Here is a 15,879-nt window from a genome sequence, read left to right on the forward strand (position 1 = left end):
ACTCCACCAAACCCCCAGCCATCCTCCTTCCTCCCAGGAGATCTGGAGGAACAGACCAAGTGGGACCTTTCAGAGGAACTCAATCAGCCCTCATTAGAGGCCTCTGGATTTTCTATTGTTTCCTGAGGATGAAAAGGGTGGGACTGAGCCTTAGGCTCTCAGCCCTCCAACTGGCTTCCCTGTTCCCTCCGCGCTGGTCCTCCTGCTGCCCCAGAAGTAACTGTCTGGCCTTTGTTCATATCACAGACCCCAATGGATCCCTGCCTTGGCCCCAAACCAGTCCCAGCTGGGCACAGGAAGAGCAGGAGGAGGGGAGGATCCTATGTTATCCTCCCCAAGCCGGACTTGCTGCAGCCACTCATAGCCACTGCAGTCCTGGCCTCTCCTGGCAGGGGGTGCTGAAGGGAGCAGGACAGGAGCACTGGATGCAGGGGAGCTCCCAGCTGCTCCTGTCCGAGCCTCTCCCAGCAGAGGATCCTGGTAGGCACGGGCTGGGGAGCACAGCTGGGGTGTTAGTTCCCCCTACTAGGCCGTGGGGCTGTACTAAGGTTCTAGCTGCCCAGGAAGTGTCTCCCCGCAGCTGGCTGAGTCAGCCTCCATTGTCAGCAGCAGCTCAGCCTTCCCATCCATTACCTAGCGCTGCTGCCTGTGTAAATATTAATAACGAGTGCGGCACATGGAAACAGGGCTGAGTAGATAAGCTATCAGCGGAGAGCATGTCCGTTCACACCTGCCAGCCACTGCAGGAGCCTCGGCGGCACCAGGCCAGGGCTCGCTTCTCCCCACCCTCTCCCCAGGCCGGGGAGGATAGAGCTGTTCCCTTCCGGTGGGGATCTCCCTGGGGACACAGTCTGAGGGCACGCCACCAGGGTCTCAGTCAGGCTGAGGAAAAGGCACTATAGCCAGACCTGGTCAGACACCTAGGTGTTGCAAACCTAAGCCATGGTGCAGTGCTCTCTCCCAACAAGTGGGTGGGGCCTTAGAGAAACTACGCTCCCTTTGTACAGAGGGGGCCGGGGCTTAACAGAGGCACTGGACCGGGACTCAGGAGACTTGGGTTCTATTCCCAGCTCTGCTGCTGAACTGCAGCATGACCGTGGGCAAGTCATTTCAACTCCCGGTGCCTCAGTTTCCCCCCCCCCAGCCCTTTGTCCGTTTAGCCTGTTAGTTCTCAGGCTCACAGCCCCTAGCATGAGGGGACTCTGACCTTGCTCAGGGACTCTAGCTGCTGCTACAATACAAATTACAGTGAGTAATGAAAGCGCTACATCCACACAATGACCTTTGGGCCTGGGATCCCTGGCTAACTCTCCTGCTCAGCCAGAAAGCAACCCCTGCCCTGCTGCTATCATAGACAAACAACCAGGGCTGACTGAGAGCTCTGAGCTGGGGGATCTGCGGCTGGAAACACTCCATTGTTTGCAGTTCTGACAGTCCTCTGGGCTGAGCAGGGAGTGCTGGCATTACCCATTACCAGCTCCTAGTCCAAGCTCGTCCCAGTAGGGCACACAGCCGCCTCCAGTCCTGAGGCCTAGACCAGGGAGAGCATGTTCTAGTTCTAAAGGCACGTATGGTAAGTCACTCCATCCAGCAGCCGGGGTACAGGGGAGGAGAGGAGGTTAGCACACTCAGACTCTTTCGGGCACACCCACAGGCCTCCAGCCAGGCTAGATGGAGTGTGTTAGCAGAGACTCCCGCTCACATGGGACACTGCAAACAGTCAAACAACACCCCAGAAAGGGCCAGTTTCTGCTGTGCAAACATGAACCGCTCCAAGTGGATCAGCTTCCAAGTGCTCCTCCACTGGCTGCATGGACTGTTTGCTCAGCACATGTCAGACTTAACCTGATTTTAACCCGGATGTTCTCAGGGTGTCCAGGGAGGGACGCTGCTTGCTTGGAATGCCATGTCTCCAGGCCACAATCTTGCCATGGGTATCTTTTATAAACAGCTGTATTACAGTAGAGCCTATAGACTCCAGCTGAGATTTAGGGCTCTATTGTGCTAGGCACTGTACATCATGCGAGACAGTCCCTGCCCCAATGAGTTTAGAATCTAAACAGATAAGGGCTCGAAGGGGAAACTGAGGCACACATGTGGGAAGTGAGCTGCTCAAGGTCACACAGCAGGCCAGATCTCCCAAATCCCAGTCCAGGGCTCTAACCACTGTACTGTACTACCAGATCCCTCCCAACTGAAACCAGGGAATGGCAGGAGTGACAGCTCCAATCACAGCAACCGGGAGCCATCTTTGGCCTATCTGTCGTTTCCCTTTATAAAGTGGAGCCTGGAGATAGTTCGCCAGCTTTTCAAGCACAATAAACCCCTTCTGGAGGAGTCTGCTGAAAAGAACATTGACTTTTTGTTCAATAAATAACATGGGAGCGGAAAAAAAATATTTGATGATGCTTCTGCATAACAATTATTTTACTGTTCCACTGAAGATCCTATTCATCATTCTAATTGCCAGAGAGATCTTATCTCCACTTCACCTAACTGTAAATGTTCTCCAGATGTTAACACGAAATCTTTGCTCTCTTAGCACATTAGAAACTGACAGCCCTGCAGTCCCCAGAGTACATTTGGAAAAAGGTATGCTAGTGGGCATCCTGAATAAATTGCTGATGTGCCCTTTCTAATCAAGGCTACAAAGCAACCTTTCCATAGGGATGCTGGGGACCTACTGTAATTACCGGGGCTTGCTGATGGGAATTTATGCCTCTTCATAAACATTAACACTACAGTTTACTATTGAGAGACTAGGGTATAGCTCAGAGGAACCCTAGCACCAGTGCTGTAAGCAGATTAGCCATGGCTCTCCATAGACATGGATATGATATTACATTGATTCTAAGAGGGATACTTGGGAGGTCTCAGCAAGCATAGATATTTTAGGTCAGGGGTTCTCACACTGGGGGTCGGGACCCTTCAGGAGGTCGTGAGGTTCTTACATGGGGGGTCACGAGCTGCCAGCCTCTACCCGAAACCTGCTTCACTTCCAGAATTTATAATGGTGTTAAATATATTTAAAAGTGTTTTTAATTTATACGGTGGGGGTCACACTCAGGGGTTTGCTGTGTGAGAGGGGTCACCAGTACAAAAGTTTGAGAATCGTTGTTTTAGATTACTATCGATATACTCAGTTTTAAAGCATGCCACTACTGCTTCCTATACGTTACTAAGCTTATCAACAGTCTCAGCAGTTATGGGCACGGTAGCTTACTACAGATAAACTCACAGCTCTGTACCACAGACAGTGTAACTTACTATAGATCTCCTCACAGCTCTCTGCAAGCATGGGCACTGTGCTGTATGCTACTGCTGCTATCCTCGTGGGGAATCACTACTAGCACACGCCTCCAGCAGTTAGCATGAATAAGGTCAAGATCTGCTTCTAAAAGTAGCTGCCTGTAAATATATTGTAGGTTACTAGTGGTAAATACTCGTAGCCCTTCTGGAGCCGCGTATTATGCTACTGGCATAGGCACAGCTAGCTGTAGCAATGACAATGCACAGCATTAGTCATGGAATAATTATTGACAACACTACAGAGCTCGGATCTCCTCAGCCTACGATACTGCGTGCTAAAAGAGACTAATTGCTTGAGGAGCGCATGCGGTTTTGAATTATATCCCATCAGCACATGCATTGCCACGGCCAGCTTCCCCAGATCACCCCAGGCCTGTTGTGCCATAGCCAGGAATCCTCAATCTGTTGTATTTAATCAATCACAAGCCAATTGTTTTTAGCATTAGGGAAAAGTCGTAAGTTCACCTTGTAGGCCACTAAAGGCTTTTTGCCATAGTTCTAATAGCGAATTCAGATCCGGGGCTTAGGCTCCTAGGTGTCTGTACAGCGCCTAGCACAGCCTGGATCTCGGTTGTGGCCTATAGGCGCTGCAGCAATACAAATAATACATCTGCTGCAGTGACCCTGGCTGGCCCAAGAGAGAGCCTTGCAACCCCTACGCTCCAAAACACGGGTTTCAATTTGGAGTGTCAATACCCAAACACAACGGAGGTGGCCTCTGATGCTGCAGAGGGCCCCATTTTTCCAGGGCACCCAGAACACAAGCATCCAGCTACCAGGAGGTTCCCCTTGCAGTGGTGCCAGCTGACCACGGCAGAGATTGCATCACTCTCCCTAGCTCACTCCTGCGGAGTGGCTGGGTGCTCAGAGGCCCAAAGGTTAGCGGGGGGCTGCCCCAGCCTGAGGATGCGTCCCACGGGGAAGCTGGGGGAAGCTCCACACAGGTCCCACCCCCCTGACCTGGATGTCAGAGGTGCCGAGTGCCCACGGCTCCAGCCAAAGTCAGTGGGAACTGCAGGCGCTCACCTCGGAAAATCATGCCCAAAGGGGCCAGGCTTAGGGAGGACTTGCACTGGGCAGAGGAGCTAAACAAGTGAACACTATAAGAGCAGTCGAATCTCAGGCTTCCGGGCATGAGCTGTGTGTGAGTGTGTGTGTGTGGGGGGGAAATAGGCCAACGCAAGCCCCCCATCACTCCCTGCACACACACCCCTTCATGGCAATAGCATTGCCCCATCCTGTGAAAAGTAGGGGAGATGCTGGCCTAAGTGGGTTTGCCGGGATGCGTCCATCTGCCTTGGCAAATCCTACATGCCGATCCCTTCCCTTAGCTCCAAAAACCAGCACAGCCCCATAAGGACTGGAAGTGTCACCCAATGGTTACAGCAGGGGCCTGGGGAGTCAGGACTTCTGGGTTCAGTTCCGAGCTCTGCCACTCGTTGAGTGAGCTTGAGCGAGTCACTGCCTGGCTCTGTGCCTCAGTTTCCCCATACATAACACATGGGCAATGCTCTCACATGCCCAGGTCCCCCAAGCATTGATTGATGAGTGTTTGCAGAGTGCTTGGAGCACCTCAGACGGGAGGGGCGAGAGCAGGGCCGCTATGACTGTGGGCCCCATGCAGGGCTGCTGCCCAGGGCTCTCCGCGCTCAGCATCTTAACATACCTTCGGTTCGGTTTCTCAGAAGACCTGTCAATAAGGAAGTTTCCATGACGCACGCTGCCACGGTAACGAAGGCCTTTTGCAGGAGGCAGGAAGCTGCCTGCCTGACACTTCCCGTGCAGGGGAGGCCTCACATGTAGCTGACCCTGGGCCCATGCTGAGCTCGGGGCCTGCTATCAAACCACAGCCTCCCCTCTGGCCGTCTTTCATACACACCCGGCCCCTCCTGCCCGCAAACTGCAGACCTGCACGGCAGCTTGAAGTCTTCGTCCGTCTCTCCCCCCCCCCCCCCCCGCCCCTCTACCCACACCCCACAGCTGCTGTCGCTTTGTCCTGTTGAACAGCAGGCTGATGCAGACCAAAACTGCATTGCAGAGCCTGCCCGAGCTCCCCTCCCCACAACGCGCTTCCTGGCCAGTTTGGAAACTAGAGATCAGCTCCCGGGGAAGAACGCAGATCTGGATGTGGAACTGGCTGGAGTTTGGGGCCAGGCCTAGCTGTGCTAGACGCTAAGTCTACCTGCATGGGGCACACTTCGGTCACTGCCCACTAATTCACTGCTCTCCTCTTTAACACCCCCACCCCTACTCTCTCCAGGTCACTTCTTCCAGCAAACGCAGCTCTCTGCTTCCATCAACCATATAGGACTCTGCTCCCAGGACATGCGTGTGCCTGCACTCACGCCATACAGGTCAGCCCTCAATCTGCTTGGTGAGATAGAGCCTAAGGATTGACCCAAGCAGCTGCCTTCCACTCGCATGCGGCTCTCAATCTGCCACTGGCACCAAGTCCCTTTTCCCACAGCGATCCAGCTGCCCTCAGTAAACCTGTGCCAAGTAGGTGGCACGACAGCAAAGGTCGTGAATGGGGCCATGGGCAGAGATGATGTGCCCATTTCTTGTATGGGAGAGCAGCATGTCTGGCTAGCGCCCAGCCATGGAACATATGGTGCCAGGGAAGTTGGGATTGTTGCAGGTCTGTGGCACGAGGCAGAGATGGACCCTGTGGACAGAGTGATCTTACAATTACCCCACACAGCGTATTTCATCCAAATCCATCCCAAAGCGCTTTATAACACACACATACAGGAAGAACTTCCTCTGCCACTAACATGCAGCCACCTCTGAAGTGGAACAGAGCAGCTGTTTTAACAGTGCACAGCAATCCTGTGCAAGAGTTAAAGACAGGGAGTGGGGATGAATACTGTATCCAACTGAAACTGCTGGGGGAATTTTTGATTGGTAGAGTGCAATGACCCCTCACTGGAATAGGGCCAGAGCTATGCCTCTCTCAGTGTGCTATGGCAGAGTTTTGATGCTCACAAGTGTTCAGAACCTGGGTTTCCTGTTTCTTCCAAACAGCAATGAACCAAAATCTGCTCTCAGTTACAACTCTGTAAAACCAGAGTCACTCCATTTGACTTTATAGGCACTACTCCAGATTTACAGTGGCATAAGCAAGGGTAGATTTGGGTCCAGCAGCCCAGTGGCCCATGTATCTATCTGCGTAGGTATCTCTAGCACATCCATCACTGCAGCTTCCAGGGGTCATGCTAGGGAACAGCCTGGAGCACCGGTTACTGAATCAGCAGTGCGGCTTCCCACTGCACCCTGCGATTTCCCATCCAAGTCATGAGCCTGCCCGACTCTGCTTAGTTTTTTCCCCACAGTGAAAATAACCCTGCAGCAGGCCTTCAGAAATGCCACCTGCAAGTACTGGCCTTTTTACCTGGTGGCGCACACTTGTCACTGCACATGGAAGCCATCACACTTGGCCGCCACCGGCTCCTGCCTAGCGCTTTCGCTTCACACACACTACCAGCCCCGAGTGTCAGGTCCCCTGAGAACAGACAGTTCTACAGTCAGCATCCGGCAGGTTAGGGCTTACACCAGTGCTCTTAGCACAGAACAGAGAACTCCCAAACTTTTCCACGGTGTGGGTCACATTTTAACCCCGTGCTTGTCCCCTCTCACCACTTGACCCCATCTCTCAACGCCTCTGTGGCAACTCCAGCAACTGCTTCAATGGAAACGTAACATTGGGAATGCAGTACACATACTGGCGCTGGGATGTAATGCCATATGACAGCTGGAAATGTTCTCTGTGGACACCAGCAGGTGCTCCACAGATGTTTTTTAAATAAGGCTCAGGATTGCTGTGCCCATTTTACAGATGGGGAAACTCAGGCAGGTGCCCATAGCCACACAGCGACTCAGTGGCAGTGCTAGGCAGATCATCTACTCCCAGCTCCATGCCCGCTAGACCCTGCAGCACTGGACCCCTCCAGCATAGTGGGGAAGGAGCCCAGACCTCAGCAACTACTCACTAAATGTGCACCAAGAACCGCTCGATGGCACTGCTAACAGAACTGGGATCAGAAATCAGCTCTTACAGCCTAGTCCTCAGCTCAGCCCCCGGAAGCACGGGACAAATTCCCCAGGACGAGCCACACAGCAGCAGTGCAGGGAGCTCCCGAGCCTGTTGAACACTCCTGCCTGGCTCCCTCCTCGCCTATGTGATGCTGGAAGCCCAGAGCCTTCCCCGCTCTGCTGTGCAGACAGCTCCCACTCCCTCTGCCCCTCTCCCTGTGGATCCCCCATCCCCAGGCTGGGGAGACTGAGACCCTGCCTCTGTTCTGAGCACTTCTTCCCGGCTGGCTGGGCTGGGAGGGGACGGAGCAGGTGACAGGCACCAGGGAGGGCTGGGTTCCACCGGCCAGGAGGGCGCCTGGCAGGGAGAAGGAGAGGCCCAGAGAGGGGAGGTGGGCAGGTGCTAGTGCCAGCTCTCCACCCACGCAGGACTCCCCGCCTGACACCCTGGGGATCTGCCCTCCTCTGCTCTCAGTTCTTGCAGCCCCAGAGCCCTGCTGCCCAGCTCGTTCGCCCTCGTCCATGGGATTTTCTGCATCAACCAGACACACATCACAGGGAGGAAGCTTTGCCCCTCTTGGCTGGATCTGGTCAGCCCTGGCTCTAGGACGCCCCCCCCTCCCCTCACACACACACTCCCCCTCGCCTCCCATGCTCTGAGCCGGATCCTCCCATTTGGTACAGGGGGACGAGATCCAAGATCCTGCACCTCACAGCCCCTGACTCCTTACCTTTATCCCCCGCTGCCATTCGGCCCCTTTGGGCCCCTCACCCCCAACTCCTTACCTGTATACCCCCCCGCTGCCTCCTGTCCCACCGTACCCCTCACCCCATCACAGCCCAGCTCCCCACCTCACCCCCCGCTGCCACCTGCCCCATCGTACCCCTCACCCTCAGCTCCCCCCATACTCCCCACTGCCACCCTGCCCCATCATACCCCTCACCTTCAGCTCCCCCCATACACCCCACTGCCACCCTGCCCCATCATACCCCTCACCCCCAGCTCCCCACCTCATCCCCCACTGCCACCTGCCCCATCATACCCCTCACCCTCAGCTCCCCCCATACGCTCCACTGTCACCCTGCTCCATTGTACCCCTCACCCCCAGCTCCCTACCTCACCCCCCATTGCCACCCTGCTCCATCGTACCCCTCACCCCATCCCAGCCCTGATCCCCCGTCTCCCACACACCTGCTGTGATCCTATTCTCTATTATACCCCATTAGACTCCAATTCCCCACTTTACTGTCTACTGCTATCCCGCCCCATCATTCCGTTCTTCTCCCATTAGTCCCCATACCCCACCTCTGTGCCCCTCCACCTGCTATTCTTCCATCACACTCCTCCTCCAATCAGAACCTCCTCCCACCTCCCGACCTCTGTCCCCCCACCTGCTTTGCCCCCATCATACCCCTCCTCCCCCATCAGACCCTGCTCCCTCCTCCCCACCTGCTGCTATCCCCCCGCTATCTCTTCCCAACCCTGATCCCCTCCTCTGCCCCTTGTTGCTATCCGCCCCCTCTCCCCCATGCAGTGGCCCTCTGGCATGCAGGAGGGCAGCTATGTTGCACCCCCTCACACTGGGCAGAGTCGTCTGGCTCACAGGAAGGGCAGACCCCCTCATGGCTGGCATCTTTGGGGCTGGAACGTCCCTCACAGCAAATGGAAAGTGTTCCATCTAATCCTTCAGCCGCCTGGGGTCCAGCCCACACTGCCCCTTCCACCCGCAGTGCCCCACGGGAGAGCAGCCGAGTGCTTACCTCTTCAGTGGTGAGTGGCATGCAGATCCGATACTCCTTTATCAGCATGGTGGCCCCCTCGCTCTGCTGGGCTCAAGGTGCATAGGCAGCCCCTCTGGAAGGAAGCTGAGAGTGGGGGGCAGACGGGAGCGCTGGATCAAGTGGAAATGTCGGTGTGGAGAAAGCAGAGTGGCACCCAAGCCTCCTTCGGAGAAGGACTCATTCTGCAGGGAGACAGAACCGCCCGCCGTGGGGAGAGGAGAGATCAGACCAGAGCAACAGCTGGGCTCCAGCCCGTATGCCTGGGGACTCTCCGATCCCTTCTTAGTCAGAGCAAAGGCTCCTCTCTCCTTCCTCCCCTGCTACCGGCACAGCTCTGCTTGTGACTTCATAAGCCGTTGCCATGGCAGTGGTTGTGAGGTCACCAAACTAGAGTGTAACAACCTGGCATGTACCAAGGGAAGGAGCTGGAGGATCCAGGAGCTGGACAAGGAGGGGAGGCCAGCACCCCCAGCTGCGTCAGCTCCACACATCAGTCATTGGGGGCAAGAAAGAGCCACACAGAGGAGGGAGGGAGGGATCTAAACTGGGGTTTAACCCCTTCCCTGCTGAGGGAAGGTCTGCACCTCTCAGCAGCTGCTGGTGCAGGGACAGGTGCAGCCCGAGGGGAGCAGGTGCCTCTCCCCTGGGAGTCCCTAGGCCAGTACAGCTGTGCTGTTCATAGGGGTGCAGATTAAATAAGTGGCTCTGAAAATAGGATGAAGTGGCACCAGCACCACGGAATGTAGCTAACCCCTCGGTGGGATTCAGTGAGTGTGTAAACACCAAGGTGATCCACACGCTGGGAGAGGGAGAGGCGGCCACAAGGAGAGGTCAGTGTAAGTGGCTGCCTCCTCACACTCCTTGTCTTACACTCATGCTAGTTGCTGGTGCCCCTGCCCCCTCGGCCTGTGAGTGACAATGACTCACACCCTACAGGCACAGCCCTGGGCCCCTCGGCAGCCAATGGGAATGTTGCTTTTGACTAGAATGTACGTGCAGTCGGCCCGCACTTAACACCCAGTCAGTGTAGGCTACACTGTTGTGCCACTCCTTCCCCTGGTGTCTGACCAACTACTCCTGAAGTAGCTGCTGAATTCTGAATCCACTGGAGTCATTGGGCTTCCTGCGATGTCCCCAGCCTTGCCCTGGGACCAGGCAGCCTTAGAGGCGCTTAGTATTAACTGGGTATTTCACACCAACACAATGTGCAGTGCTGTACAATACACACCTAATGTCAATTACACCAGGCCAGTCCCAGAGTCTTGACCTCAAGGAGTTTACAATCTCAGGGAGATAAACCCAGTCTGGACACGCGATCCCTGAGCTGCCAGGGGAGGAGATTTCTTTAATGGATTCTCTCCACCGTCCAACTCCCTTTTCCTTCCTCTCTTCCGCTTCCATGTAAACTTACACCGCTACTGTAACAGGTTGGCAAAGTTTGCCTAAAACAGCCTGCCCTATAAGCTCGTGCTGAGCCAGCTGGCAAAAGGGTAAGTGGGCTCTGTGGACTTGTTATCCCAGATGGTTAAAAAGGAGGCAGAAGTGGCTCTACAGGGACAGAGAACCTTGAGTGTGAGCTGAGCAGCCCTGAGGGAGGAACTCCAGGAGCAGCCAAGCCTATGGAGAAGGACTGATCTGAACTTTGTGCTGTCGTATGGTTAGTACCTTGTCTAACAATGCCAGTCCCCAGGATGGGGGTGAGGTTGGGCTCTACAGGGTATGTGGAATGCATCTGGGAAAGGCACTTGCTCAGTTATATACTGGCAATTATTTGTATGCAGAATAAGTGAGTGCTATTAGCACTGAACAGCTTCCAGGGAGGTATTTAAGAGGGCTGAAGTGAGGGTGGTTAACCAGTCCAGGAGAAGCAGGAGACTTTCCCCCCCATGGAGGAGGTACAAAGAGAATGGGAGAAGAGAGCAGAAGGGGTTTCGAGGAGGGCAAGCTGAGGCTGTTGCAGACAGCAGGTGAGGGAGCAGGAGAGAAGGAGGCAGAGATACAGCCAGGAGCAGGGAGAGTCCGATGGAGCCTTCACTGAGAGGCTCAGGCCTGAGGCAGCCACAGCTGATGGAGAAGCGTTTTCTGGGAGCTGCTCATACACGGGCTGCCTGGGAGGAGTGATCCCCATATGCACCTTGTAGGCTGTTCAGGGCACTAGCAGCCTGGGCAGTGAGGTTTGCGTGGTTTCTCACCCTCACCCTCACACCTGAGCAAAGGCTTGAGCTCCAACCACACCCTGGGCAGCAGATATGGGAGTTGCTGTCTCCAGTGATGGTTGGTATCCAACATGCATGCAGTGTCCGTGAGGGCATGGATCCGGGCGTAAATCCATGCTGCTTACTGGGCTTCCTCTGGATTGGGTTCCACTTCCCTTCCCCCCTCGGTACTCCCATTGGGGATGGGTTGGGAGGAATTCATTCTACCACTGCCACTCAGTACTGAGCTGTCCCCCCTTTCCGAGGCCGATCACCCCCTTCACACAGCATCCTTCCTCACTGCGAAGCCCTCTCCCTGCCCCAGCCGCCTGCTCAGCTGTCTTTTCAAGAAGTAAGAGTCACATGTCTCCTCTTGAGATGCAAAGCTGGGAAGCAGGAGCAAGACCTCTCTCCTGGTTCTCTGAAAACCCTTCTCCATTAAGACTGGGGGGATAAAAAACCAGGGAGAAATGCAGGCAACTAGAGAAGGAGCTCTTCTAGGAGAGGGAGCGGAGCTAGAACAAACCGGGGGTGGGGGAAGGAGCTGGGGAGGGAAAGGGCTGGAGGAAAATCCAGGGGCACGCTCCATGCTGCAAAAGCTGCACTTCTCCTGAGATCCCAACTGGAGGCGGAGCAGAGGGCAGGCCTTGCACAGGCTTGGGCTGGATAGGGGGCTAGCCCAGATCCAGCTGCAGAGAAGTGGGCAGATGTAACTCCTACCCCGAGGATGGATGGGCAGGCAGAGAGAGCAGCCAGGTGGCCAAACAGACATCCTATGTCCATTGGACTGAGAGTAGAGAAAGAGAGTGCATAGGCCCATAGCCAGCAGACAGAATGCCTCCATGCTGGGCAGACCGACTGCTTAGGGGGCTGAGGAAATCAGAGCTGGAGAAGCCCTGTCAGGTGCCCTAGTGCATATTCTGCTCTCAGGGCACTACGTGCTAGCTCACTGCAGAATTGAAGAGGGCAGGTGGTTGGATGGAAGAAACAGATGCAGCATTCACCCAAGGAGGGATGCTACAACCAGGCTGGTAAGCTCAGGGGCCTGATTTGTGAGCCTCCAGCCCGTTCACCACAATCTCAGCACAGGCGCTTGGAGAGAGCACAAGGCAGGAGGGAGACACCAAGCAAGAGGAGATCAGGTCCCTTCAGCTTATGATTTGGATTGTGGTAGAGGGCCCAGTCTCAGTGAGCTAAGCACTATACACACTTCCTGCAAAGACCTGGCCCCTGCCCCACAGAGACAACAGGGGGACACCACAAACAGATGGGGGAAGCAGAAGGGACCAGTGAGACCAAACAAGGCAAGAATGAGACAAAACATGTTTTCATGCTATGGCAGTGCTATGTCCCAAAGAGAGGCTGAGGAGGCTAATTGTTTCCCCTCCAGTAAACACTTATTGATTTGTGAGCTGCCTTCAGTGGAGATGTTGATCTCAGCTCCTCTGAGGAAACTGACTCCTGTGGCAGGGCTCTGGATTTCCTCCAGTGTAAATGGGAGCCGAACCTGACCCTTTGAAAGAGCTGTGGATTTGTCCCAGCTCCACATGGCCTGGACCTGATCCGGCAGCATTTGGTCATGTGACAGCCCCATCAGCTTTGGTAGGACCTCTGACATGGGCATGGTGAGCAGCATTGGCCCCCCAGTTTGGAAAATCTATTAGTAGATTACACCAAGAAGCTTATTAAGCATACACAGACGGGTAATAACAACCTTATCAGCCATGCAATAATAATCTTATCAGATCCACAGTAAATTTTATTAAATGTGCACTATCTAGCTAATGGAAACATGTCAATACCATGCCCCAGCCACGCAAGAGACACATCTGGGGGGGTGAGGGGGGAGACAAAGGGAGTACATTGTGGATTACGGAAATAATTACAGTAGTTGGGAAGAGATAGCCCAGAACCAAACCCAAACCGGGTATTGGGATCTGCAGGAGCCAACCAACAAAGCTTGTTTGGGGGACGGGAACTGAATAAGGCAGACACATCCCATGTTCCTTTGCCCAGCCCTTAGTACCATAGGAATCGAGTGGGTGGGGATTCCATTCTGTTTGGGTTCTCCCTTCCTGTCCATCATTGTGGCCTCTGATCAGCAGTGTGAGAGCCTAAACTCTATGGCGATTCATTCTGTTGATTGTGAAACACCCTGTCTGGTGCCTTGTGAGTAATAAAACCATCTGGCTGAGCCCAGCTCCCTAGGACAGGACAGAGCCCCTTGCATCTGATAAATTGACACTACACTTTGTCTTCACCCAAAGGCCAATTTATTTATAACGCAGCTGCTAATCCCCAGCAAATACTGGTTTTGTAGTAAATGTGTCACTAAGGTAACCTCCAGCTGCCCAGTTAAGCCTACCGCAAACACGGAATCTCCTCGTTGGGCTCCAGGCCCGCCCTGTCCTGGGGGAAAGGTGCCAGGTCCTCAGGCGGTGAGCCCTGAGCTCTGCTTTGCACTTTCTTTGTTTGCCAGCCCCCCAGGAGAACAGCTCCGGGCCTGGCACAGGGAGCTCGCAGACAAAGAAATCCCCCGACCCCGGACAGCCATCACATGCCCCGGCCATCAGGTGCTGCGGGCAGATAGGTTACCTATTCATGACGCCGGTTTCACTGAGGCTTGACCTGGGGTGGGGGCTGCCCTGCCTAGCGGCTAGCGCCGGAGGCCGAAACTCACTAGAGAAAGTAGAGCCCCGCGGCACCTCGCCCCACCCAGGTCCGCACTTGCCCGGGCCCAGCACTGACGCCAGGGCCCGAGGCGATAGGATGGGCGCCCTAAGAGAGAATCCGCGCTCGCGACCCCGCACTGCAGGGGAGAAACTTTACAGAGCCACAGCTCGGCTGGCAAGGAGATTTCTGCCTCCCCTCCCCGCCGTGTCCCCAGCGCCCCTTTTCCCTGCCCCATCCTCCCGTGCCCCCAGCGCCCCCTTTCCCTGCCCCATCCTCCCTCCCTCCCGTGCCCCCAGCGCCCCCTTTCCCTGCCCCATCCTCCCTCCCGTGCCCCCAGCACCCCCTTTCTCTGCCCAATCCTCCCTCCTTCCCGTGCCCCCAGCGCCCCCTTTCTCTGCCCAATCCTCTCTCCCTCCCGTGCCCCCAGCGCCCCCTTTCCCTGCCCCATCCTCCCTTCCTCCCGTGCCCCCAGCGCCCCCTTTCCCTGCCCCATCCTCCCTCCCGTGCCCCCAGCACCCCCTTTCCCTGCCCCATCCTCCCTCTTTTCCCTGTCCCCAGCGCCCCCTTTCCCTGCCCCATCCTCCCTCTTTTCCCTGTCCCCAGCGCCCCCTTTCCCTGCCCCATTCTCCCTTCCTCCCGTGCCCCCAGCGCCCCCTTTCCCTGCCCCATCCTCCCTCCCGTGCCCCCAGCACCCCCTTTCTCTGCCCAATCCTCCCTCCTTCCCGTGCCCCCAGCGCCCCCTTTCTCTGCCCAATCCTCTCTCCCTCCCGTGCCCCCAGCGCCCCCTTTCCCTGCCCCATCCTCCCTTCCTCCCGTGCCCCCAGCGCCCCCTTTCCCTGCCCCATCCTCCCTCCCGTGCCCCCAGCACCCCCTTTCCCTGCCCCATCCTCCCTCTTTTCCCTGTCCCCAGCGCCCCCTTTCCCTGCCCCATTCTCCCTTCCTCCCGTGCCCCCAGCGCCCCCTTTCCCTGCCCCATCCTCCTTTCCCTGCCCCAGCGCCCCTTTCCCTGCCCCATCCTCCCTCCCTCCCGTGTCCCCAGCGCCCCCTTTCCCTGCACCATCCTCCCTCCCTCCCGTGTCCCCAGCGCCCCCTTTCCCTGCACCATCCTCCCTCCCTCCCGTGCCCCCAGCGCCTCTTTCCCTGCCCCATCCTCTCACACGTGGTTCCTCTGCCCCCCCACCTGTGTTCCTGCAGCTTCCTCCCTTCCCTGCTTCTCCAGCCCTCCCCCCTTCTCCATCCTCCCCCCGCACTCAGCTCACCCGGACCCGGAGCGGCGGGATTTTCCTTCACATCTGTCCGTCCCCGCGGCGGCCGCTCACAGGAGTTTGCCTCCAACTCCTGATCCGCTTCCAAAGGGGCCCCGCTGGGCCGAGGGACCCGCCGCCTCTCTCCCGCCAGCAGCCGGGCTGCCTGTGCCCCAGGAAGGTCGGGAGCCAGCGATCCGCGCTGCCCACGCCGCTGCCCCTGGGCTGCGAGTGCGGCTCCCTCACTCCGGTGCCGCCGCTCGCCGCATCCTGCTGCCGAGCCCTCGCTCACACCGACCCCTAGGGGAAAGCATCTGGCAGCGCAGGCAGCCCGGGGGAGCCGTGGAGGGTGGAAATACCTGCCCGCCGCTAGGGAGCCAGCCGGGACAGAGCAGCGAGAGAAACCTTAGCCGCAACCCCGGCGAGCGGGGAGCCAGTCGGAGCCCAGCCGCCGCTGTGACTGGCTCGGCCAGGGGGCGGGGTGCCTGGCTCCGGCTGGCGTGTGGGACTTGCAGAGAGAGAAGGGAGGTTACCGCCTGTTTGTCCAGGAGAGGGGCATCGCCAGGTTAAACTCGGAGCCTGACATTTGCAAACCCGCCAGCCGAGCTTCCTCAAACCCTGGGTCCTGCAGCCAGACAAAAGGC

At 56.6% G+C, this 15,879-nt stretch overlaps 1 protein-coding gene across 1 annotated transcript in view; it reads right to left on the reverse strand.

Annotated features, from left to right (window-relative positions):
* LOC128844953 (cytoplasmic phosphatidylinositol transfer protein 1-like) overlaps positions 1-15,667 on the reverse strand; it is a 43,689-nt gene extending 28,022 nt beyond the window's left edge. Inside the window, exons 1-2 of the mRNA XM_054043133.1 lie at positions 15,251-15,667; positions 9,103-9,305 (exon numbers count right to left, since the gene is read on the reverse strand). Of these exons, the coding sequence (XP_053899108.1) occupies positions 9,103-9,150 (48 nt within the window). The 5' untranslated portion in view covers positions 9,151-9,305; positions 15,251-15,667. The remainder of the gene's footprint in view (positions 1-9,102; positions 9,306-15,250) is intronic.
* Between the last annotated feature and the right edge of the window lie 212 nt (positions 15,668-15,879).

This window comes from Malaclemys terrapin, chromosome 10 (genome assembly GCF_027887155.1).
Source record: "Malaclemys terrapin pileata isolate rMalTer1 chromosome 10, rMalTer1.hap1, whole genome shotgun sequence".
In the NCBI taxonomy this organism is placed as follows: domain Eukaryota; kingdom Metazoa; phylum Chordata; order Testudines; family Emydidae; genus Malaclemys; species Malaclemys terrapin.